Here is a 26,894-nt window from a genome sequence, read left to right as displayed (position 1 = left end):
AAAGTACCTCTTTATTTTAATATATGGTTTCCTTTGCAATTCCATGCATTTTGCTTCATGCATTTAAAATATTACTCCAAGTCCAAAGGCTTCACCAAACTGCCAAATGGATCCCTGAGACAGAAAAGGTTAAGGACCCTTGCCATGGAGCCTTGCCTGCCAAGAGTCTGAGCTGGGCCCAGTTCTAGAATAGCAGCTCAACCAGTGCTGAAGATAGAGGAATAACATTACAGGATGAGGAGTTAGGAGCTATTCAGGGTTTGAGAGTATTTCAGATCAGCAGCACTCTGGTTTTTACTTTCAACATTTCTATCTCAGTATCTCCACTTGTCCAATATGCATATTAACATTGATGCTTTCTTTTTCTCTTCCCCTTTTTTTTTCAGGGCAGATAAAGAGGAAAGTCAACAGCTTTGGGATTGTGTTTCTTTCATTAGGACTGAAAACTTTACTTGATTCCTCCTTGGAACCCTGTTTGAGTTTGTGCAGGGTTTTGGCTCTAAGAATAAAGAATGGTTTCAGCATCACCATCTGCCCTCTCAACTTATCGGGCTGGTGGCTGATCCAGGAAGCTGGGCTGGGGGCAGACTCAGCTCAATTATTTGTCTTTCAGGCTGTTGGCTTTTGAACTCTTACAGGAAGGTAGTCACAGCCCCAACACAGGAAGAGATGAAGAGTTCAAGATGAGAATGGTATACAGGGGATGCGGCAGGGACTAGAACAGAAGATCCACTGGCATCTTTCTCCCTCAGCTCAAACCCTTGCATGATTGTGATGAGGGAAGATCTTTTGGGACTTTTGGTACTGGAGACTTTTGGGTTTCTGGTAAGACACTGAAGATGCTTGGCAGTTACCACTGAAGCTGGGATAGCGTCTTTCCAGAGTCAGAGCATCCCTGTACATCCATCTGCCTTCTAGGTCAGATGTAAAGATGTGAAGGAACTTAAAGTATCAGACTGAACTATGACATTTCTCCTTTCTTTGCTCTTAAGTCTGGGCTCCAGGAGGGGCTTAAGAATGGAGACCTTCCTGTCTCTTTCAGCTTGAGTGAGGTATCTTCATAAGAAAGCTCTGAGATCTCAAAGGTAAGTTGATGACCAATTTACCCTACCAAGTTATCATTTCTAGGGTTGGAAAATGGGAGAAGGAAGAAATCTGGGAACTTGCTGATAGGAAGGAAGGGAGAGGAGTGACTCAGGGTCTTAGCCCTGTGCCCAAAATGGTCAAAGTTGCTGAGGCTGCCAGCAGAGGACAAGGATGGCATTATAACAGCAGTTCTGGAAGATGACAGAATCAGAGTGTTAGAGCTCTAAAGACCTGAGCATACAGAACATCTGAACTGGAACAGAGCTTAGAATGGAACAGAGAATGTTAGAGTGCAAAGGAACCTTAGAGAGCACCTAATAATAACCATAACTAACATTTATAGTGTGCTTTAAGACACAGTGTGGCATGCTGTGTAGGGAACTAATGAAATTCATGACATAAATTTCTTGGTGATTATCTATAGTAAGATAAGAGTACAAGTAGCAGTTTTATCTAAGTAGATGGAAAGCCAGCCTCAGAGTCAGAGAGACCTGAGTTCAAGTCCTTCCTCTCACACATACTGGCTGTGTCACCCAGGGCAAGTCTAGATAGCTCTCTGGCTATCATTTCCAGAGAAGACGCTGACTCTTGCATTAATAGAGAATTTCCTCCTTGGGAGTTCTCTACACCAATGAAAGTCATATAGACAATCAAATCTACTTATCTATATTGAGATACACACATGCATACATGCATGCATACATACATATGTGGCTGTATATGTGTGTATATACACACATATACATATAAATTTGACTGGATATATGTAACTATACATACATACATACATACATATATACATACATGTACATGCCTTGATATAGATATATATATGATATAGATATAAACACACATATATACATACACATATGTAAATATCTATGCGTATATGTATCACTTTATTTTGCAAAGTGCTTTACCTATCAATACTATCTCCTTTGAACCTCACAACAACCCTATGAGGTGAATACTACAGGTATTATCTAACTCAAGCTCTTCATTTTGAAAAAGAGAAAATTGATAGTGAGAGAAGTAATGTGACTTCAAGGGCATGCAGCAAGTCAGTGGCCAAGCTGGAGCTAGAGCCCAGGTCCCCACACTTCCAGTCTCCTGCTGTGATGCTCATGGGATAAACAGCCATCCTTCCAGGAGAACCAAACTCCCTCCAGATGTTCTTGGCATGAGAGGAGGCTGAGAATGAGACTACCACGTTCCATCCATACAGAGCCTTACAAATTAAAAAAAAAATGCTGTCATATACATTATCTTATTTCATCCTTATAGCAACTATGTGAGGAAGAGAGGGCAGATATTTTTGTTTTATATAAAGAGCATAAATTTTTTAAAAATCTGTTTTATTTATAGATGAGGAAATAGGTATTCACAGTATCTTTTAGAGAGCAGAATGAGCTGCCTTGTACGTTTCTCCCATGACTACTTAAGGCTGAAGACCTGGTCAGTGAGGAGTTGGGCCTGCAAATCAATGAATATTGTTTGAATACAGATTGTTTAGGCTGGTACTAGGCTATTAGACATGTAGAAAAGTGGTCCCTGACCACAAGGAGCATATAATCTGGGCAGATAATAATGCATACAGATCAGTACTGTTATTTGAAAAGTGCTTTAAGGGAGAGGAGTAGGGTAAGGATTATGCTTCAGTTTAGAAAATGGAAAGGAATTAATTAGAAAAGGCTTCCTGGAGGAGGTGGTAGTGAACTGTGATGTAAAGAAACAAGAGGATGGAGCTTGCCATGTGAACTCTAGCCTTAACTACAGGGACTTCCTGACAATGAGGTGACATGCATGATCTGGTCTGTAGCCCCTGGGGCTCTGATCAGGTCAGGTGCATTTGGGTGGATGTATACTAGGTTGTACCACACAGCTCCCCACAGTTTCTCTTCACTGGTCCTGTGTGAGCTGAGAACAAAAAGACCTAACTACAGAGGGGATGTGGCTGATTTGTGCCTGGTAGCCGCTTAAATGCATAGGACCATGGATTTTGATCTCAAATGAGCCCTAGAGGTCTTCTGGTCCAGCACCTTCATTTTAGAGATAAGTCAACTGAGGCCCAGAGAAGTTGTGACCTTACCAAGGTCAAACAGGTGGTAAATGGTGAAATCAGGATTTGAACCCAGATCTTTCGACTCCAGATCTACGACTCCACTATGTCATACTACTCACACTGCTGAGTACACCTGCCTCCATTCCAGCTTCCACCATATAGGAAGGTTCTGAGACCCTAAAGCATATCCACTTCTCTGAACCTGTCCTTGTGACCAGAGGAACCCAAAGGAGCCTGTACTGGAGGAGATTTATGCTAAGTGTAGACCAACAAGGTTCTCATTTCCTCCCTGATTCATGTGTACTCTAGTTCCCCATAGGTCAGTCCTTTGGGACTCTCCAGCAGCCAGGAGCCATTTATTCAGACCTTTGCCTTGTGTAAGGTGAACCAGTGCTCCTGAATGGGTCAGGGTTTCCAGTTTCCTTAGGACCAGGATGGGTCAACTTTTCCAGAGCAGGACAGGCAAAGGCACTTTCCGATGCCCTCAGGTCCCTGTTTTTAGTCCTGGAAAAGACCTTACAAAATCATTTCATCTAACCTCATTTTATGGAAGAGGAAACATAGGCCCTGAGAGGTAAAGTCATTTGCCCAAGGTAACACAACTACTTGTTGGTAGAATCAACACTAGTACTCAGATCTCCCAACATCCAATCTAGGGTCCTTTCCATTACACTATGCTCCTCACTCACTTCTCCTAAAAGGACACAAATGTAACCTCCTCCTACAGGCCACTAGGCGAATGGTCTCTGCCCTCTGGGGATAGTTTATGCTACATCTCGAACTAACATTTTCATTTCTAAGGTCTTTGGGCCAGATACTCACCTAAAATTCGGGGTTGGTTAGACATGAGATTAGATTAGGAAGGGATTCAGTTGCTTCAGTGTTCAGAGGGAAACTGTCATCCCTGGAGAACTAAATGATACTTAGGAATTAGAGTCCCAGTTAGGAGATTTAGCTTTCTGTTGGAGAACTGACCATTATTGACAGCCTCACACTTGTTGCCTACCCTATTAGACTGTGAGCTCCTTGAGAGAAAGTACTGTCTTTTGTCTTTCTTTGTATCACCAGCGCTTAGCACAGTATCTATCTTCATAAATATCTATTTAGGGGCAGCTAGGTGCCGCAGTGGATAGAGAACAGGCCCTGGAGTCAGGAGGACCTGAGTTCAAATGTGACCTCAGACCAAACACTTGACACTTACTAGCTGTGTGACCCTGGGCAAGTCACTTAACCCCAACTGCCTAAGCAAAAAAAAAACCAACCCCCCCCATAAATATCTATTTAATGACTTTTACCCTCTCTGTAAAAGGGGAATCAAAGCATTGGAGTGGGAGTGAAATCTTTCAGCAAGTCAATTGCCTTCTGAACTTGGATCCCACAAAATGACAGGCTATTCTAGCTGAAAGGGATCTTCAAGACCGTCTAGTCCAATATTCTGACAGAAAAGGAAACTGAGGCTCAGAGACATTAAATGACTCGCCCAAGGTCATATGGCTCATGAGTATTGGAAGCAGGACTAAAATTCAAGTCTTCTGATTTCATGTTCAGTTTTCTTCCCACTATACTTTACTGCTTAAAAGCTATTTCTGGTTCTCAGCTATCATGACAGCACTAAGGATTAAGAGCAGTATACTTGGAGCCATCTGGAAATGGAATAGACTACTTTGATAGGTAGTGAGTTCCCCATCAATAGAGGAGCTTGAACAGAGGCTACATGATCACTTGTTGAGAATGATTTAGGGAGATTCCTGCATTGAGTGAGACTAGTTGGACTAGATGATCTTTGAGTTCCCCAGCTCTCAAATCCTGTGATTTTTCCAGTTTGGGTCTTTGGCAAAGTCCAGGAGAAGAGGGGTTAGACAGAGAATGTCGCTGTTTTGGATTGGTATTTGAGAGTGGGGCTTAAAAGTACAGATGTAATTTTTGGAGCCTGAACTAAGAAGGGGAAGATTGCGCAATTACTGTTTCAAAAGCACAAGCCACACTGGTAGATGAGTCAGCTTGTCTGTACCTGGTCTGGAATGCAGTTTTCTAGGGCGAGGCCAGTTAAAATGCATAGCATCCATCCAGAATGATGAAGATGTCATGGAGCTACAAAGGGGTCCACAACTGGAGGGTTTAGGGTGAAGGTTCCTAGGCTTAGGTCTCCACAGAGACCTGGCCTTTCTTCATGAGTGATAAGTGGAAGAGTGGATGCTCGGGTTCAGATCATGGCTCTGCCATTTACTAGCCATATATCCTGGGGCAAATCAGTTTCATTACCTACAAAATGGGAATAATAATATCCTTTAGTACCTATATCACAGAATTGTCATAATGCTCAAATGAGATCATGTATAGAAAGTGTTTTTGCAACCGTGACATCACTATGAAAATGTCTGTTATTATTTTTGTGGTGGTAGTAGTAGTAGTAGTAGTAGCAGCAGCAAAGTGGGGGATATAGTACTTACCCTAAGTGCTTTATAGCAGTGTTGTGAAAAAAGCACTTTGTCAAGAATCATAGGGGCAGCTAGGTGGCGCAGCGGATAGAGCACCAGTCCTGGAGTCAGGAGGACCTGAATTCAAATCCGGTCTCAGACCAGACATTTGACATTTACTAGCTGTGTGACCCTGGGCAAGTCACTTAACCCCATTGCCAGCAAAAACAAAAACAAAACAAAAAAAAAGGAATCATAGACACGTATGCCATTATTATAATGACGTGAGTGCTCCCACTGGAACACTGGGGAAATTCCTTCCACCAGAGAAAAATCTCTCAAGGCCTCTGGCTCTAGAAGGAAATTCTAGGTCGCAGGTGAGGAATATAAGTTTGAGGCGAGGGCAGCTTCCCTGGTAGGGACTCAGGCCTGGTGCCGAGGACTCCGGAGACAATAGCCAGAGTGAACCTCAGTTTGGTCAGTGCTCCCCCTTGGCTAATCTTTTCTGTGGAACTCTGGTGATACAGATATCAGTAATTCAGTGGATGGAATAGGAGAGAATGGGTATCTGGACCAAGAACGTGGTGGGAACCATCCCAGCTCTCTTCAACGAGGGCCACTGGCCTGGGAAAGACTACATAACTTTCACAGATGAAGAATCCCCAAAGGGACTTGAGCCTTTTCACAGGCCAGTGATCTCCCAAGAGAGCTGAGAAAGTCCCTAGTACATTCTTGGGCCTGCCTCTTATTCTCTTCCCTCCTCCTCTCTCTCTGCCTTCCACTCTATCTGCTGCTCCGACAAGTATGAATCCCTCTTCCTGAGTACCATCTCTTCATCATTCACATCTTCTGCCCATCCTTCCTGCCTCTTTTGACTCTCTTCTCTCCTTCCCCCATCCCCAGCTTCAGGGTTAGATTCAAGTTACCAGAGAGATGTCTGACAAAAGAGCACACATCCTCTGCCCCACTGCCATTTTAAACAGGCTCAGTAGAGTCTGGCTTGTTCTTTGGCAATTAAATTAAGTTTCATTTAGTTTAATGGTGGGATTTCAAATTTTATTTGGCTTCTGATGGAAAAAGAATTCAAAAGGAATTTTTGCACAGAAGCAAACACTACAAACTTTACATCTGTTAGAGCTAAAAGAGTACTTAGAAACCACCTGTCTAACCCTCTCATTTTATAGAGGAAAATACAGAATCCCAGGATAAATTTCAGAGAATAGAACCCAGGTCTCCTGATTTCAGTGCAACTCTCTTTCATTTAGTTTCCTGAAATATAGCTTTCAGAGATACTGGTCAGGCTCATTCCCTTCCCAAGTATCAACACTTGGTCTCATGATGCAAGATGAGTGTTTAGGCATTTTCAGTCATGTCTGACTGTTCGTGACCCCATTTGGCAAAGATACTGAAGTGGTTTGCCATTTCTTTCTCCAGTTAATTTTATAAGTGAGGAAACTGAGGCAAACAGGGTTAAGTGATTTGCCCAAGGTAAAATTATATGTGTGAAATCATGCAAAACATTTCCATATTAGTCATACCACAAAACAAAGCAAAAGAAAGTGAGAAGATCATACTTCAGTTTGCACTCAGAGTTCATTAGTTCTCTCTCTGGAGGTGGATAGCATTTTTTCATCATGAGTCCTTTGGAATTGTCTTAAATCATTGGATTGATCAGAGCAGCTAAGTCTTTTCACAGGTGATCGTTGTTACAACCTAAAGTGCTTTCCAGAATGGTTAGACTAGTTCGTAGCTCCACCAACAGTACAATGGTGTCCCTATTTCCCCACATCCCCTCCAGCATTTATCATTTTCCTTTTTGGTCTACTTAGCCAATATGATGGATGTGAGATAGTATCTCAGAGTTTTATTAATTTTCACTTCTCTAATTACTAGTGATTTAGAATCTTTATTCCAATGGTTATTGATAGATTGAATCTCTGACTCTGAAAACTACCTATTCATATACAAAGGATAATTCTTCATGGCCATTAAGTTCCTTACAAGACTTCAGAGGAAGATCTGAAGCAGTATTACATTAACTTGAGGCTTAAGACATTCTCTCTTGGACTTACGAAGTCTGGTAGGGGTCGAATATGGTGAAAACTGATAGAATGTTGGGGGAGATAATGCCAGCTGATTTAAAATCAGAGCATTCAGAGCACTTCTGTCTTTAAGTTGGCAGAACATCAGTCATGGCAGTGATGTAATAAAAAGTGTAGGAAAGAAATCAGCTTGTGATTTAAGCCTGAAGAACTGGATTACTATGTCTTGTGCTAATGACCATGTCTACGAATAAGAATTTTTAAAGTAGTGACTTCTAGCAACAGGGTGTGTATATGAGTGTGTTTATGTATGTGTATATATATATATATATATATATACACATATACATAATACAACTTTTATTCCAGGGGTTTAGAAGCAATGAAGACATATTTCTTTTGCTAAAATAGCAGAGTTCTGAGCTTCACTGGGCTAAGCCAGTCTGGTATCCACACTAAGTCCAGTACCAATATGGTGAGTGGGGTGAGGAGGCAAAGAAGGGCACACAAAGGAGGAGTCTGGGCATGATAGAAAGACTCAATCTCAAATTAAATTAACTAAAACAAAATAAAATAACACTTTTCCATAAACCTTCAAAAATCAGGGACCGAAAAAAATGACTAGAGAAGACACTGAACAATTTCAATATCTCCAGTCTGAGCTATTCGTACAAGTTGTCAGTGCCAAAAATTGGAAAATGAAAACAGGGTCACAGGGTTATAGATCAAGAGCCAAAGGAACCTGAAAAGTCATCTAATCTACTACTGTACAGATGAGGAAAATAAATTCCCAAGAGGCTGTGACTTGCCCAAGGTCACACAGAAAACTGGAATTCAAACTTAGGTCCTCTGATTCCAAATCTAGTGTTCTTTCCCACTGAACCACACCACTTCTAGGCAAAGGAATTGACCTTGGTTATAACAATTTCCTACAAAATGTTATGTCGGGATATCATGTGATCCTGTGGAAAGCATCCTATTTTGATTTTGCTTCATAGGTTTAACTTCCAGCTCTGCCACTTGCTGTCTGTGTGACCTTGGACAAGTCATTTAAATTCTCAAAAAGAACCCAGAAATTGCCTCAGCCAGAGAACACTTGCTCTTTCCAAGCAGAGGCATAGCAGCCAAAAGCGGTTTATAATACAAAATTCATTTGTAAAACACTTTGAAGTAGTATGACAGAAGATTATAAATGAATTTTTAAACCATGAAAGGCAATTGAAGCAAAAACAGAAAGCTTGGCATGAGACCTAAATTGAGTTCCATTGTCCCTAAGATGGGTGAAACTGGCAAGAGATCAACAAATAAATGTAAAATAGGACACATCTGTTCATGTTTCTGTAACAATCTATATTCATCATCAGTGACGAAGGAATCACCATTTGGACCCACATGTCAGTCCCTAATTCATTATGTGAAAATGTAGAAATGGGTAGCGGGCAAGATGGTATGGCAGTCAACAAGCAGTTATTATCCTACATCATGGTCGTCTTCGAGAACGAAGGATGAACAACGAATGAGCCCTTCCTGTGTGCCTGTCACCATGCTAAGTAGAAGACATGCAAAGAAAAGCGAAAACGCAGTCCCTGCCCTCAGGGACTTTACATTCTAAGAGGAGAATAGTGTGCAAACAATTCTACACAGTTAGCTATATAGTGTGGTGGATAGTGCTGAAGTCAAGAAGACCTGTGTTCGTATCCAGCCTCAGACACTTAATAGCTGTGTGAACCCTGGACAAGACGCTTAACCTCTGCTTGCCTCAGTTTCCTCATCCGTAAAATGGAGAGAATAACAACACCTACCTCCCAGGGTCGATAATAATTGTAAAGCCCTTAGCACTACGCCTGGCACATAGTAAGCACTATATAAATGTTAATTGTCATTATCATTATTATTATTATCATCATCATCATCATCATCATCATTATCATCAACTACCTCCCAGGGTTGTTGTGAGAATCAAATAAGATAATAATTGCAAAGCGCTTAGCATAGTGCCTGGCACATAGCAGGTGCTATGTAAATGTTAGCTATTATAATTGCATCTCACAGGTGCTTAATAAATGCTTATTAAATTGAATTTGAACTTGCTTAGAAATCTATTTCAAAACTTTTCAACAAGTGCAGTGGAAATACTGCATTAGGGTGATCTCCAAGTCTTTGAAGGTCCGTCACCACGTCTCTCTGATCTCTTCTTCTGTAACCTAAAATTCCCCAGTTCTTTCACCTTGTCCTCGTGTGGTGTAAACTCAAGGCCTTTCCTCATCCTGTCTTCCTTTGAATATTCTCTGGTTTATCAATGACCTTCTTAAACGGTGGATCCTAGAACTGAGCACAAGGCAGATCAGGGCAGGAAACAGAAGCACAACCACATCCTTGTTTCTGGAAGCTGGGCTTCTCTTTATTTTTAGTTCAAGATCATGTTAGGGTTTTTTTTTTTTTTGGCTACCGCATCACACTGTTGACTCATAAACTTGCAGTTTTACTAAACCCCCCAGATGCTTCTCAGACAAACTGCTGTCTAACTATGTCTCCTGATCTCATGTACTTGTGGCAAACATTTTTTTAACCCAAGTATAAGACTGCATTTTCTGCTACTGAATTTAGTCGTATTAGATTCAGCCCAAATCTTCTTGATTATAAGATCTTTTGGGGTCCCTATTCTATCATTCACCATATTATTAGCCAACCCTCTCAAACCGGTGTCATTTACAATTTTGATAAGCAAACTAACCTAGGCGTTTATCAAAGCCATTGATAAAAATGTTAAGGGGATAGGGGAGGGAATAAGTATTTCTATAGTGCCTACTGTGTGCTAAATGCTTCAAAATTATTACCTCATTTGATCCTCACAAGAATCCAGTGAGATAGGCACTGTTATTATTCTCATTTTACAGTTGAGAAAACTGAAGCCAACAGAGTTTTGCCCAAGGTCACACGGCTAGTAAGTGTCTGAGGTTAGATTTGAACTCCAGTCTCCCTGATTCCAGGCCCAGCACTCTACCTATTGGGCCACCAGCTGCCTCTATAATAGAACCAAGCATAGATTCCTGGGGCATTACAAGCTAGACTTTCTTCCAAGCTGACATAAAACCATTAATGACTAATCTTTGAATCCAGTCTTTCAGTGATCTCTGAATCCATGCAATGGTATTTTATTATCTATCTTTTTCTCTCTATCTTTTCCATAAGGATAACATGAAATATTTACATTTACTCTATTTACTTTGGTGGTGCAGTGGATAGAGCGCTGGGCCTGGAATAACAAAGACGAGTTCAAATTCAGCCTCAGACACTTACTAGCTATGTGAGATACTTAACTTCTGTCTGCCTCAGTTTTCCTCATCTGTAAAATGGAGAAAATAATAGTACCTTTGAGAGGACCAAATGAGATAATATTTGTAAAGTACTTAGCACAGTGTCTAGCACATACTAGGCATTTAATAAATGTTTATTTCCTATTTGTTTCCTTCTTTTCCTACTTTCTAACAAGGAGCAACCAAAACTGGAGAGAGCTACGTGGGATCACAGTATGTTCACTCCCTTGTTGGAGTCTTCAAGCAGAAATTAATTGTCAAGTGTGTTGTGGGTATTCTTGTTTTTGGGGAGGCAATTGGGGTTAAGTGACTTGCCCAGGGTCACACAGCTAATAAGTGTCTGAGGTGGGATTTGAACTCAGGTCCTCCTTACTCCAAGGCTGGTGTTCTATCCACTGCGCCATCTAGCTGCCCTTGTTGTGGGTATTCTTTATCAAGTAAGGGTTAGACTAGATGGATCTGAAGTCCTTTCCAACAATGAGATTCTCTTTCCTGCCCCTGCCCCTTATCTGTACCCATCAAGATGCAGCTGAGCTTGTTTTAAGGGTAGAGGAGGAGTTAACCCCAAATTTCCTGGTATAAGTTGTCAAGGGGAAATTGACTGAAGATTAGGGGGATGTGTAGGGGATGGAGACAACCCTGAGCTGAACCTCCCTACACACAGATGCAACTCGAGAGCTGCCTGGTTGGGGTTTTCAGTTCCTGTTGAGTCAGTCTCCCCCCAGGTATACAGTGTGGTCAGTCTTGGGGCTGGGCTGAGAAAAGGGCAGCAGCTGTAGTAGGGGAGCACAGAGAAGGAGTTAATACAAGCAAGGGGACTGAGTGTGAGTTAGAAGGCACGAGAACAAACAGAAGTTACCTGATAATATGGAAATCAAAGGGTCAGAGCCCAAGAATAGGAAGGGATCTCAGAGGCCCAACTCTCTTATTTTACAGATGAAGAAACTGAGGCCCAGAGAGCAATTTAAACTTAGATCTTCTAACTCCAAATCCAGAATTTTCCCTACTGTACTGTGAAGAGCAGTGCTGGGGGATCCAGGAAGCCTAGCTTGAATTATGGTTATCCTAACTCCATTCTAGTTGACTCAATGACCTTAAGCAAGTTACTCAACCCCATTGGGTTAAGGGGTCTTTGGTTCCTTTCTCTGTAAAGTGAGGAATTATAAAATCATTCTTGAACATAAAGATTTAAAGCTGGGAGGGACTTAGATGTCATCTAGTCAATTGATCAATAAACATGTCTTAAGGACCTAATATATGCCAGACGTGGGCAGCTAGGTGTTGCAGTCAGGAAGACTTGAGTTCAAATTCGACCTTAGATACTTACTAGCTGTGTGACCCTGGGCAAGTCACTTAACCCTGTTTGCCTCAGTTTTCTCATCTGTAAAATAAACTGGAGAAGGAAATGGCAAGCCATTCCATTATCTCTGCCAAGAAAACTCCAAGTCGGGTCATAGAGTCAGACACAATTGAAACGACTCAACGACATATGCCAGGCATTGTGCTAAGCCCTGGGGAATACAAAAAGTGGCAAAAAAAAAAGTGAGGCAAACAGGGTTAAGTGACTTGCCCAGGGTCACACAGCTAGTAAGTATCTAATGATCAAAATTTATTATGAAGCCAATAATACTTCTTTGTTTGTGGTGTTTTTGTTTGTTTGTGAGGCAGTTGGGGTTAAGTGACTTGTTCAGAGTCACACAGCTAGTAAGTGTCAAGTGTCTGAGAGCAGATTTGAACTCAAGTCCTCCTGTCTCTAGGGCCGGTATTTTATCCACTGTGCCACCCAGCTGCCCCACCAATAGCACTTCTTAGTGGAGTTTCCTAATTAATGGCACCTGCATAGCTTTGAAAATAATTCCTAGGCATGTGAGACGTATTATTTGGTCTATAGCAGTTAATACTTACTTGCTTGTTTTTTTTCTACTCAATACTACATATTTTGTTAGAATTAAAGAGCAAAATAACAATAGTTAGTGTGCATGTGGATCCCTTTCTTTATTAAAAATATTTTTATTTATTTCACTAAATATTTCCCAATTAAATGTAAAATTTTTTAACAATAATTTTTTAAAATATTGAGTTCCAAATTCTCTCCCTCCCTGTTACTCCTCTTCCCTCCTTGAGAAGGCAAGTGATTTGATTTTAATTATATATGTGAGGATCATGCAAAACATTCCCACATTAGCCATGTTACAAAAGAAAACACAAACAAAAGAAAACAATAAAAAAAAGAAAATTTTTATAAGTATGCTTCAATTTGCATTCCAAGTTCATCAGTTCTCTCTCTAGAGGTGGATAGCGTTTTTCATCATGAGTCCTTTGGAATCGTCTTGGATCACTGCCTTGATCAGAGTAGCTAAGTCTTTCACAGTTGACCTGTGGATCTCTTTCAGCAACTTTGCACCCCACCCCACCACCCCGTCAAGACCTACCCAGGAGTTCTAGTCTAGGTCTCTTTTCCTCTCCACCATATTTTGTGGGCTCTTTGACCAGCTTTACTTTTCATAAATCATTCAATCTGGGGAGACTGGAGCATGGTGTAGTACTAAGAACTCTGAACAAGGCTCTGCTCTTCACCCTGACTCTATCTAGTTCTGTGACCACGAGCAAGTCAATTTTCCCATCTATAAAATGAGAGGGTGGGTGGTTGGATTAGATGATATCTGAGGTTTCTTCTGAGTTTAATCTATAACAATGACTAAAGCCTTGGTACTTGAAAGAGAGGCTTCAGAACAGGTCTTTCCTTCCCCTGTCTTCTCATGAAACCCCTTCCTCCTAAAAAAGCTGTTCAGTGGACCAGGATGGGTTGAACTTTTCGATAAAACTTGCAGAAATACCTTTGAGGACAACTTAATCCATTGAATCAAGTAGAGTTTAGTAATGCTGGAGCAGAGGGTATTGGTGATCTAATTAAGGAATATTTCCGAACCGTTCTGCTCTCACCTTTATCCCTTTTTTCATGGATGGTTTCCTCCTCTTTTGTGTGCTCATTGTGAACATGATGTAGTTACCTGCTTTTTCAGAGACTTGTATGAGTTCATAGCCCACATTGGCTTTATGAGCCTCAATCTTCTACTGGCATGACAATAGCCAGGTGTCCTGGTAAGCTGGTGTTTGGGGTTTTTTGTTGTTGTTTGTTTGTTTTTTTAGGCAATTGGGGTTAAGTGACTTGCCCAGGGTCACACAGCTAGTAAGTGTCAAGTGTTTGGTCTGGGTCGAATTCGAACTCAGGTCCTCCTGACTTCAGGGCCGGTACTCTATCCACTGCGCCGCCTAGCTGCCCCATAAGCTGTTTTTTGGGAGAGCAGGCCAGGTGATAACCCCACCTTTCCTCCTAAATAAATCACAGCCTCTGCCACATGGAAGTCCCTTCATTTTCAAAGAAGTTCCCCAAAGTTTCCTCAAACCAGTCAACCAATCAATAAGCATTTATTAAATATTCCCTATGTGCCAGACACTGCGATAAGCATTAGGCATACAAAGAAAGGAAAGAACATGCCTTCGAGGAGCATTTTAATGTTATTTAATGAGGGAGATGTAGACTGCTGATCTTTCCTCTTGCTAGTCTATCTTATAAGTTGGTTTTCCCCTCACCGGGCTCTATTTTTCCTTCTCTTTTTAGCTAAACTAGGACCAAAGCATCTATAATACTCTATAGCTCCAATTTTATTGCTAGTAGACTATGTAACCTTGGGTAAGTTGTTTGACTACTTTGGATTTCAGTTTCCTCCACTGTAAAATGAGAGGGTCAGATTAGATATGTGGTTTATAACACTGGGGAATATTAACACATCTTTTTAAAGGTTAAAAAAAAAAAGCTTTCAGATCCTTCTCCCCAACCCTCCATTTCATTCAGTTCAAATCAATTCAATTCTATAAGCATTCATTAAGTGCTTTCTCTCATCAGGCAGTGAGTGCCAAAACTCATTCCCTTCCTCACTTTGTTATCTGGGGAAACTTTGGGGCCAACCTGACCCATTTGATCTTTCTGAGAAACCACAGTCATTTTGCACCCTCAGGATTTCCTCCTCTACTTATCTGACCGAGCAGAAGAAGACATTCACTTGCTATTGGTACTCCGTTTAAAAAAATGGCAGCAAGAGGAGAGGGAAGGAGGGTATAATATCATTTGATAGGGTTAGAAAAATGGTGGCTGGTTATAATAAAAAAAAATATGAGTTGTCCTTGAAGTTGGAAGCTGGGGTTAAAGCAGCATTTGGATAACTGAAGCTAGAAAAGCAATCACCCTGGCTGTTTCCTCCTCCTTGCTAAGATACCCATGGTCCCTTGCCTTTCCCTCCTCTTGTTCTTTAAGGGCTTAATAAATCCCTCTTAATCTTGCTGTCACATCACCCTGAATTCAGTATATTCCCTTGTTAACATGGTCAGGTGGATTGAGGATATAACAGATATTTAGACTGACTCTTCAGTCTATGCTGAGGACTTCATGGGGGAACTACCTCCTTGCTAAGCATGGTGGGGTTTGTAGTTTGGGGTCCTCTTGCTACCAAGAAATCTTGGTGGATAGACAGAGATTCTTGTCTAGCTTCCTGGTGTCGGGGCTGTAGTGCTAGACTTCTGTTATCAGCTCCACCCACCCTCTGGCCTTTAATAACCACTTTTTGTCTGTATAAATCCCCTACCTCAGTTCCCCTTCAGAATGTCATGTATCTCCTCCCACCACCAAACTGAGTAGCTTCTTCCAGCTTACATCATCATGTGTCCTGCCTCAATCAAATGCATACAATAACTAGCCAGTCATCGTAATAATGGGTGGCATCAATATAGCGCTTTTAAGCACTGCCTCCATTAGCTCATTTGAGCCTCATAGCAACTCTGTGAAGTTGGTACCACAGGTATCATCTCGTGTTATAAATAAGGAAACCAAGGCTCAGGCTAAGTGGCTTGACCATGATCACACAGCTTAAAAATTTTAGAAGTCTCTCCTGCTTCCAAATCTATACCTCTTTCCATTTATTCCATACTGCCCCTTACTGATCCAACTTATTTGTTGGCAACTCTGAATATACTATTTTTTAATTCAATTTTCTTTTATTTTTAGTTCTGAATTCTGTCCCTCACACTGCCCTCTTCCACCCTACCCCAATCCATTGAGAAAGCAAGAAAAACAAAATCTGTTACAAACATGTACAGGCAAGAAAAACAACTTTCCTCATTAGCCATGTCCAAAAAGAAAATATGCCTCAATCTGTGCTGTGTCTATCACCTCTTTATATGCAAGTGAGTAATATGTTTTGTTGTGAGTCCTCTGGAATTGTGGTTGATCATCGTGTTGATGTGCATTTTTCCAATTATTAGTGATTTAGAGTCTCTTTTCATAGGGTTATTGGATTTCTTCCTTTGAACACTGCCTATTCATATCCTTTGATGGTTTCGCATTTGGGAACTAGAAAATATTTCTTCATAAGTTTTGATGACCAAAAAAGTTATCACCTGTAATTTTCCTTTTGGTGATGAATCTTTTGACACCTAGCAGCTATCAAACTGATCTAACCCTATCAACCCATTACAAAAATTCTAGTGGATACTTGTCACCCTCAATATCAAATATAAAATTCTGTTTGGCTTTTAAAGCCCTTCATAACCTTTTTACCTTTCCAATCTTATTATACCTCACTCCCCTCCATATGCTCAGTGACACTGACCCCCTTGCTTTTCCTTGAGAACAACCCTCTCTATCTCCTGTCTCAGAGCATTTTTACTGACTCTTCTCCATGCCTAGAATATTCTCCTTCCTCATCTCCTTTCCTGGCTTCCCCAGCTTCTGTCAGGTCCTAGCGGAAGTCTCACCTTTTGTAAGCAGCCTTTCCCGATTCTCTTTAATCTTGTGTTTTGGGTTTTTTTGAGACAACTCCTAAGATTACTCTCAATTTATCCTATATCTGTCTTGTTTGCACAAAGGTGTTTACATGTTGTTTCCCCCTTAGATTGTGAACTACTTAGAGATCAGGGACTGGGTTTTTTTGCCTTTTTGTATCCCCCCCATTACTTAGCACAATGCCTAGCACATAGTAGGTTCTTAATAAATGCTAGCTGATTGACATAATCCATTGGTGGGCCCATACACAAAGCCTCTCCAGATTGGTAAGCTCTACCAGAATTTATGCTCCACTGGTGTAGCATTTGAATACCTGGGGAGTATTATTATTATTGAAGGCCTCCTTAGGGTATAAAGCCAATAATGGAGTCTCTGGTTCAAAGGGTATAGACATTTTAGTCACTTGATTTATGTAATTCTGAATTGCTTTCTAAAGTGGTGGTACCATTTCATAGCTCCACCAACAATGTATTAGTGTGCCTATCTTTCCACTTCACCTCCAACATTGACTGTTAACCATTTTTTGTCACTTTTGCCAGTTTTCAGGGTGTAGGGTAAAACCTCAAAATTGTTTTGGTTTGCATTTCTCTTATTAGTGATTTGGAGAATTTTTTCATGTAGTTGTAAATACTTTGTAGTTCTTTTGAGAACTGTTTATTCATAGCCTTTGGCTAATTTATCTATTGGGGAATTAGTCTTCTATATATTTATTAATTGTTCATATATCTTGGAAACCAAGCCATTATCAGAGAAATTTGACACAAAGATTTTTTTCCCCATTCAGCCATTTCCCTTCTTATCCTAGATGCCTTAATGTTGTCTGTACAGAAACTTTTCAGTTTCAAATATTCAAAGTTATTTATTTTATCTTTTGTAATTGCGTCTAGCTCTTGTTTGGTTAAGAACACATCTCACTCAAAATTTTAGAAATGCTAAAAAAAAAATCACCTGTATAATGGGTATCATATTGCTTGCCCTCTCAATGGGTGGGGAGAGGCCAAGGGAGGGAGAAAATTTGAAAGTCAAAAAATTTTTTAAATGTTTAAAAAAAATACATCTTTTACCCATAGCTATGAGAGGCACATAACCTATTTTTCTTCTACTTTTTTTTAATATATGATCTTTTATATTAAGATCACAAATCCATTTAGAATGTATGGTGGAGTTTGGTGTGAGGAGCTGGTTGGTGTAGCATTTGAGAAGCCAAATTCGCCAGTCCTGGTGAATGAGACATCAGAGCAGGACTTTCAGGACCCTCTTTCATTATTATTTTTTTATTTTTTATTTTTTGGCTAGGCAATGGGGTTAAGTGACTTGCCCAGGGTCACACAGCTAGTAAGTGTTATGTGTCTGAGGCCAGATTTGAACTCAGGTCCTCCTGAATCCAGGGCCAGTGCTCTATGCACTGGGCCACCTAGCTGCCCCCAGGACCCTCTTTCAGAAGCCTTCCCTAATTAGCCCTACCTGATTCTGGTTCTTCCATTCTTTCTAGCAGCCCTCCCTGCCACACCCTCCCACTCTACCCATATCTATTTCCTCCTTTACTTAGTACTTTTATGTATCTCTTTGTTAGCATCCCCAATGTGGTTGGGGTGTTAACCCAGTCTGTATGAGTGACTGGCCTTATCTGGTTTGGAGTTTAGCAATACATCTCTTTTGGTGACTATCATATACTCATGGTACAGTGAAAAAATCATTGAATGTGCAGTAGCAAAGCCTTACTTCTAACCATAGCTCTGCTGCTTACTAGCTACATGGCCTTTGGGGAAGGGTCTTCACCACTCGAGTCCTCGGTTGAGGGGGTTGGACTAGATGACCTCTAAGTCTCCTTCAGCTCTAGATCTATGGATCTACTCTTTTGCCTTCCTTTGGGAACTATCTCTGTCCCCTCTTTCTGCAGCCTCATGAATTCTGAAACATTTTAGGCTTAACTGCATCCTCTGGTGCCCCTCACATTTCACTGCCCTTAGTACCATCCTGCCTTTGGAACTCATATACTTGTCCTGATTCTCTGCTTGCCCCACCCCTCCCATGCTATTTCTGTTCTCCAAATAGATGATGTGCTTATGTTCACCACTGGGTATGTGTATCCATGGGGCCATCACTAATGTTTATAGATTTGTATGGGTAGCCTATCTTCTCCAACTGATTGTAAGCTCCCTGAAAGCAGGTGTAGTGGAAAGAGATGTAAATTTAGAAACAGAAGGTTAGAGTTGAAGGTCTGGTACACCCCCCATACCACCTCTTTCTGAGCCATGATTATCAGTCAGTAAAACTGATTAAACATGAACTGAAGGTCAGACGTTCTGCTAGACACGTGAAAGTAAAAACAATGAAACTCCCCCTATTTACAAGGAACTTACATTCTGATGGGAGGAGACAACGAGGATATATAAAAATATCCACAGCATACAGTGAATATAGACAAATATATACAAAGTAGCTAAATACAAGGTAGTTTGGGAAGGAGGACACCAGCAGGTGAGAGGAATCAGCAAAAGCCTTAGTTTTTTCATCTGTAAAATGGTAGTGATGATAATCATGATCATGGTCAGAATAATGCTTGTCCTGCCCCTACCCCATAGGCTGTTATGAAGAAAGTACTTTGTAGATCTCAATGTGCTGTAGAAATGGGAATTATTATTATTGCTAATAATAAATGCAAAATGCCATGTACATGTGAGTTAGTCTCTTCCTGCTCAGTCAAGAGCTCCACAAATGGAGAGTGGTCAATCAACAAACATTTATTAAATACTTATATAATAAATTTAATATAATATAGTAACATAAATATAAGCATATTTATATAGTACATTTAAGTGCGCATGTAACGTGCCAGGCATTGTGGGGTGAACTGGGGGTGCAAAGAATTATAAAAACATGATCTATGCCTTAAGGAACTCACCTTCTAATGGGAAAAACAAAATGCAAAAAATTGAAGATACAGGATATGTACAGTGCCAATGGGAAATCATTTTAGAGGCGAGGTATTTCCACCTTCTGCAGAAGGTGGGATTTAAGTTGGATTTTGAAGGAAGCCAGGAAATGCAAGGAGGTGAGGAGGGAGAATATTCCTATCATACAGGTGGGGGTTTAGGGAGACAATTGCCAATGAAAATACCCAGTCGGGTGAGAGAGCTTCTGGTATGAAGAACAGCAAGAAAACCAGGACACTGATCATGGATTATGTAGAGGGGGGTCCAGAGAAAGAAAACTGAAAAAGTAGAAAGGAGCCAGGATACAAAGGACTTCAAAAGCCAAACAGAGGACTTAATATGTGTTCCTGGAGGCTATAGAGAGCTACTGGAGTTTATAGAGTAGAGGAGTGACATCTGGACGTGCTGTTTTGGAGAATCGTTTCAGCAGCTGAGTGAAGTGTGGGCTGGAGTGCGGGGACACCTACCTGAGACCAACACTCAGTGAGACGCCCATTGCCTAACTGGTGGTGGAGGCAGGGCTTCTAGGGCGGTCTCTCCAGAATGAGTCCCACTAGAGAGTTTTCCATACCTATTAGCTTCCTTCAATGCTGCTTTTCTCTTCCCATTGTGAGCTGTGGAGAGAGAAATGAACTTCTCCCTCAGACACTAGATTATGTGACTCTGGGAAAGTCGCTTAATTTCTCTGTGCCTCAGTTTCCTCATCTCTAAAGTGAGGGAGTAAGAGTCAGTGGTTTCTAAGGCCCCTTCCAGATGGAAATCTAGAATCCTGATCCTGATTCCTTCCTGTGAGGAGCAGATCTGAGGATTCATCAGCTCATGTACGTTGCTGTCATCGCTTCCTATTCTTTCCTAGAACCATGAACAGAAACTTGATAAAGCCCAACTCCTGGGACCCTGATGCTGTTGGAGAGGGTCCTGGCTGGAAAGGGCATCATTACTTCTGCTGCAGGCCTAGAACTATCTTTTCCTCAGAATACCTGGATTTTCTTTGATGGAAGGTGAGTGGAGTCCCTAACAGTGTTTTTATCTTTGCCATAGTTAAGGATCATAGTAATTAGAGCTAGAAAGGACCTTGAAGGGCAGCTAGCTCAACTCCTTCATTTTACGGGAAATGAGGAAACTGAGGCACCGAGAGGTGAAATAATTTGCCAAAGTCACATAAGGAGTAAATGGCAGAGCTGAGATTTGAACCCAGGTCTTCAGACTCCCAATCCAGTGTTTTTTCACCATACTGCATTGCCTGTTTGGGGAAAGGGTTGGAGTTAGTTTCTCTAAGTCTACTTTGGCTACTTTGGAGGAGGCAGCTCCCTAGTACTGCCTGGCCAATCATTCAAATCTCTAGAGTCTCAGCAGAAACACTGATGCTGTTTTAGTCCCTTATCTCATGGGAGTTAAAGCCTTTTGGATTTTGTAAGACTCCTAGCATATATGGGAGAGTTAGCTATCACAAAGTTATCTATTTGTACTTGGGAGCTAATTTTTTGAAACAGTATGTGGGACAGTCTTCCCACAAGGAGGCCAAGCTTACCTCTAGGACACTTGGACACTGGGCAGTGTCCAGGCATTTTGGTGTTACTGCCTGAACCCTGATAGTGCAGGTTCCCTCACTCTGCCTATTGCCCTGTGAGAGGTAGACAAGGTCTGTCCCTACAGGTTCCTTCACTAATCTCTCTCTCTCTCTCTCTCTCTCTCTCTCTCTCTCTCTCTCTCTCTCTCTCTCTCTCTCTCTCTCTCTCTCTCTCTCTCTCTCTCTCCCTGTCTCACTGTCTCTCCCCCCCACCTACCATGGACAGGTACCTGGATGCAGTGGCACCATAAGCGCTGGTTCAAGTCATCTCCTCACATCTTCTGGAGGAGGTTCTGGACTCCATGAGAAAGCAGGAAGTTCTGAGAGAGGAGGAGTTGAGCCTTGTTCAGGGGGCCAGTTCCCCCACCCAGAAGGTGAAGGTGCTCATCGATCTGCTGGCTGGGAAGGGCAGCCAGGGCTCCCGGGCTGGACAGGACTTCATTGAGAATTTGACTGCCCAGCTCAGCCTCCACAGCACTGCCTATGGTAGGCAATACCTGAAAAAAGCATGGGGAGAAGATATAACACTCATTATTTTCTCCACTTCTCTTTGCTCCCTTCTTCACTCTCCTTTCACTCATTGCCCTTCCTTGTCCCTCCCTATTCCTCATCTGTTTTCCTCTCCATGATCCGCTGAGTAAACCTCTCCACAGATTTGTTCTCTATTTCTCCCACTTTCTACTCACAGGGAGAGAACTGGGGTTATCTTATAGGTTTTTCCGGTTTCATATCTATCTGGAGTGAAAGGGAATCATTGATAACTTCTCTTTCTGACCCATTCCCAAACTCACCCCTGTCTTATCTCTGCAGATTCTGGGATGCAGAGGCACTTGGAGGTTCTCCTGAGCAAATATGGAGTCAGTGTAGACTTAGGTCTCTTGTCAGAGAAAACTGCCTCGGAAAGATTGACCAACTTACTGTTAGTGGAGGGCTTGACAGATCTCCAACTAAAAGAGCATGACTTCACCCAGATTGAGGCCACTCGGGGCCAGAGGCATGTGTCTAAAACAATCCCCCTGGAGCGACTCTTCTTACCTCTCTCCAAAGTCTCTATTCCTCCCCGGATCTCTGTGACTGTTGGGGTGGCTGGCATCGGCAAAACTACACTGGTGATGACATATGTCTCCATGTGGGCCCGGCGGGAGATCAGTAAGGACATCTCTTTGGTGCTGCCTTTGAATTTCCGGGAGCTCAACATTTATGAAAAGCTGTCTGCAGAGAGACTTATCTGCTCAGCCTTTCCCCACATCAGTGAAACAGGATTGACATACTTAGGCTCTGGGCAGGTCCTGATGATTCTAGATGGGCTGGATGAATTTAAAGTACCTCTGGATTTTTCCAATGCGGTGGCTTGCACAGACCCGAAGAAAGAAATCCCAGTGGACAATCTTGTTACTAACATCATCCGTGGGAACCTCTTTCCAGAAGTTTCAGTCTGGGTGACATCCCGCCCAACAGCTGCCGGCCAGATTCCGGGGGGGTTGGTGGACCGGATGACTGAGATCCGGGGATTCAATGAGTTGGAGATCCAGAGCTATTTGAACCAGATGTTTCCTGATAGTTGTGACCTCCCTGGCCAGATCCTGAATCAAGTCCAGGCCAACAAGGCCCTGTATCTAATGTGTACCATCCCTTCCTTCTGCTGGCTATGTGGGACAGTGCTGGGTTACCTGATCAGAAATGGATTGGGATGCCAAACCTCAGAGTTGGCACCTCCAAGGACACTCTCTGAGATCTATGCATGGTACTTCAAGATGGCCCTGTGTGGGGAGGGACAGGACAGGCTGAGGGAAAGCCCAAGGATTGAGCAGGCTGTCCACAGTGGCAGGAAGATGATGGGGACCTTGGGCCAATTGGCCTTCCACAGCCTCCTCAGAAAGAAGTATGTGTTTTATGAACAGGACATGAAAGCTTTTGGTGTTGACCTCCCCCTTTTACAGAGCAGTTTGTGCGGTCGCTTCCTCCTGCGGGAAGAGACCCCAGCATCCTCTGCCTACTGCTTCATCCACCTCACCTTGCAAGAGTTTGCGGCTGCTGCTTATTACTATAGTGCAGCCAAGAGGGCAATCTTTGACCTCTTCTCAGAGAGCGGCATGTCCTGGCCCAAGCTTGGCTTCCTCACCCACTTCAGGAACGCTGTGCAGCGGGCACTCCAGGAGGACGACAGGCAGTTGGATGTGTTTTTACGCTTCCTCTCAGGTCTCCTCTCCCCACAGGTCAACTCCCTACTGGCTGGCTGGTTCCTAGGGCGGGATGAGCACAGCAGCTACCGGGCCCAGGCTGTGGCTCACCTGCAGAGCTACCTCAGGGTTGATGCCTCTATCTCCTCCCGCACTGTGAATGCCCTACGGTGCCTACACGAGCTGCAGCACACAGAGCTGGCCAGGACTGTGGAGGAGGCCCTGGAGAGTGAGAGCCTGGCTGGGCTGCTGGACCCCATGCACCTCTCAGCTCTGGCCTACCTCTTGCAGGTCTCTGAGGTCTGTGCCCAGGAGACCAATCTTACCAGATGCCTCAACTATGCCATCCTCAAGAGCCTGCTGCCCCAGCTTCTCTACTGCAGGAACCTCAGGTGCCCATAACAGGATGTAGTGGGCATTTCCCTGTGAGCCTCCGGGCGTGGGGTGGTGGGGGTGAGATAGGTTCGTGGGTGAGCTCAAAGTCAGAGACACAGAGGAAAAATCAGAAACCTGAATGGTTTTTACCATTTCCCACACCAAAAGGAGAACAGCCCTGTCCATTCTCTCTCTTCCAGGCCCTGCCCATTTCTTACCCGTTCTTTCCTCACAGAGCTCAGAGAGGCAATAGGAGCCACTAGATGTGACTAGCAGTATGGCATGTACCCCACAATACCAGGCCATGAGAATGGCCCCCCTTAGAGGTTCTGCCTTTCTCAATCAACAAGCATTTATTAATGTGTGCCATACCGGCATTACACTAAGGACCACGGATATAAGCATCTGATAGGGGGATTACAACATGTTTATAGATACTAAATACAAGATACTCATAAAAGAAGTATAAGGTGAATTTGGCAGGAAGGGACAGCTGGGAGAGTCAGGAAAGGCTTCTTGAAGGAAGTGGTATTTGAGCTGAGCCTAAGAGAGCTCTGGGCTCTAAGAGATAAAGGTAAGGAGGGAGAGCAGTCCAGGCATGATAGACATGAGGTGGGCCCCGAAGTGGGAAACAGAATATCTCCTAGAGGAGATATCAAGTTCGGCTAGAATGTAGCATTCCTGAGGGGGAGTAAGGTGTAATTAGCCTGGAAGTAGGCTAGTGCCAGATTGTTGGTGGCTTTAGATATCAGACAAGCATTTGATCCTAGAGGTAATAGGGAGCCACTGAAGCTTCTTAAGAAGGGTAGCAATCTGTTAGACCTGTGCTTTAGGAATATCAGTTCATCAGATCTATTGATTTTGGACCCAGAGTCCTTTGTTTGGAGCCGGGGAGGAGAGGGGAATAGTTTCAGAGTCCTTTTGGAGGTTCCAGGACCCTCCTGAAAAGTGTTCAGAATGTCTTGTTCAGTCTTAGAGTCTGGACCTGTTAGAAGAGCCCCAGAAGTGCTCACACCCCTCAAACAGTTCTTATCTAGTGACAATTTCAGAAAATTGCAATTTCTAACCTAGTCCCCCAGATTCTGGGCTGCCCCCTTTTCAATAACTACATCAGGAGCTCCTAAAGTTCTCCTAAAATTTGGGGGTGCATGGCAGTACCTATTCTGTGCTCCATGCCCATTGAGCTCCTGCTGGTGATCAGTGTGCCCATCATGCCACTCACGGCTTTGGGCAAGAGGCTAGACATGGAGTAAGTGGGAGCAGTTGCCAAGTAATGCTGGGGCTTGGTGTCTGAGAGAGGTAAGTGCTCTCTAGGGTAGCCAGTTACCAGAGGACTGGGGCAGAACACCCTAAGAATGGTCAGTCAGTTACCCTTGCCACATGCTCTTGGGAGAGAGCTGGACGTTCTTGTGGGCTCTGCAGAGAGATCACTGAGGCTCTTTGGAATGGGGCAGGTGGGAAAGGGTCCTATCCCGGGAGTCAGAAATCCAGGTTAAGACCCAGACTTTGGCCTTGATCCACTCTAAACCAGCTCTCTGATCTCCTGTGGCTCTGACCCATCCCTTAACTCTGCCTTCCACTCTTTCTAAGTCCCTCTGGAGACCTTGTCCATATAGATGTGCTCCCAGTTGCTTAAGATCACCCTGATCATTGAGGGATGGGAGAGGGGAGAAGAGAACACTTCCCATCTCTCCTGCTGTTAAAAACCTGCTCTCTGCTCTGCTTGACCAGGCTGGATAGCAACCAGTTTCAAGACAACGTGATGGAGTTGCTGGGCAGTGTACTGAGCAGCAAGGATTGTCATATTCAGAAGATCAGGTAACAGCAGCAGAAGCCAGGCCCTGGGCATCCTCCCCCCAAAGGACAGGAGGCCCACCCTAGCCCTGACCCCCACCTCTCCTGACTCAGCTAGAACCAGCCTCCCTCATCCTGTCCCCAGTGATGTAATGCTTCTGAATAAGTTCCCCAACAATCTGAGTGGTTGATCATTCATTTATTACTTTCTTCATTGTTAATCACTCCCTCTGCAAAGTCCTGTGTTGGGTACAAAGGTCCTCACATCACAGAGGTTATAATCGAGCCTGAGGGGAAGGGTGATATAACGTGCATACAAATATGAGTATACATAATGAATATATGCTAACTAGGGAAGGATGGAGGGAAGGAAAGAAAGAAGGAAGGAGGGAAGGAAGGAAAGGAGGACAAGAGAAAAAGGGGATGGAAGGGAAGGAGGGAAGGAAGGAGAAGGAAGGAAAGGAAGGCAGGAGGGAGGGAAGATGGAAGAAAGGAAGGACAGGAGGGAGGAAGGAAAGAAGGAAAGGAGGGAGAGAGGAAGGAAAGGAGGACAGGAGGGAGGGAGGATGGAAGAAAGGAAGGAAGGAAGGAAAGAAGGAAAGAAGGAAAGGAGGAAGAGAGAAAGAAGGAAAGGAAGACAGGAGGGAGGGAGGATGGAAGAAAGGAAGGAAGGGCAGGAGGGAGGAAGGAAGGAAAGAATGAAGGGAGGGAAGAAGAATGTAAGGAAGGGAAGAAATAAGTATTTATTAAGTGCTTCCTATGTGCCAGCCACTGTGCTAAGTGTTTTACAAATATTTCCTCATTTAATCCTCACAACAGCACTGGGAGGTAAGTATTATTATTATCTCAATTTTATAGTTGAGGAAACCAAGGCAGACAAAGGTGAAGTAACTTCCTTGGGTCATACAGCTTGTGTCTGAGGCCAGACATGAGCTCAGGTCTTCCTGACTCCAGGCCCAGCTCTCCATCTATCACCTCACCTGCTGCCTCCAAAATTAGGGTTCAGAACTCACTTGGGTCCAGAATAGACTACCACGAGAACATAATGTTGAAGAGACACAGCATGACCTGGTAGATAGAGGGCTGGCCAGGGAGCCAAGAAGACCCCTGTTCAGCTCTTAACCTCCTGCCTACCCCAGCTGTGTGAGCATGGGCCCTTGTCCCTTAACATCTCAGTGCTCCTGGGTCACCCTCTCAGTTCTACTTGTCACAGAGAAACTACTCTGCCCAGGTGAAGAGCATTTCTATTAACCTGCATTCCCCATACTGATAAAAT

General features: G+C 43.0%; 1 protein-coding gene across 1 annotated transcript in view; it reads left to right on the top strand.

The window, feature by feature from the left end:
• Nucleotides 1-415: 415 nt before the first annotated feature.
• Nucleotides 416-26,894, top strand: part of NLRC3 (NLR family CARD domain containing 3) — a 62,623-nt gene continuing 36,144 nt past the window's right edge. The window contains 4 exon segments of the mRNA XM_020995660.2: nucleotides 416-1,085; nucleotides 21,496-21,755; nucleotides 22,080-23,841; nucleotides 25,556-25,642. Coding sequence (XP_020851319.1) covers nucleotides 21,572-21,755; nucleotides 22,080-23,841; nucleotides 25,556-25,642 — 2,033 coding nt within the window. The 5' untranslated portion in view covers nucleotides 416-1,085; nucleotides 21,496-21,571.

Source organism: Phascolarctos cinereus, unplaced genomic scaffold (assembly GCF_003287225.1).
Source record: "Phascolarctos cinereus isolate Bilbo 61053 unplaced genomic scaffold, phaCin_HiC Scaffold_4;HRSCAF=312, whole genome shotgun sequence".
Classification (NCBI taxonomy): domain Eukaryota; kingdom Metazoa; phylum Chordata; class Mammalia; order Diprotodontia; family Phascolarctidae; genus Phascolarctos; species Phascolarctos cinereus.
The sequence above is the reverse complement of the archived record's forward strand: the minus strand, read 5'-3'. Positions and strand labels throughout refer to the sequence as shown.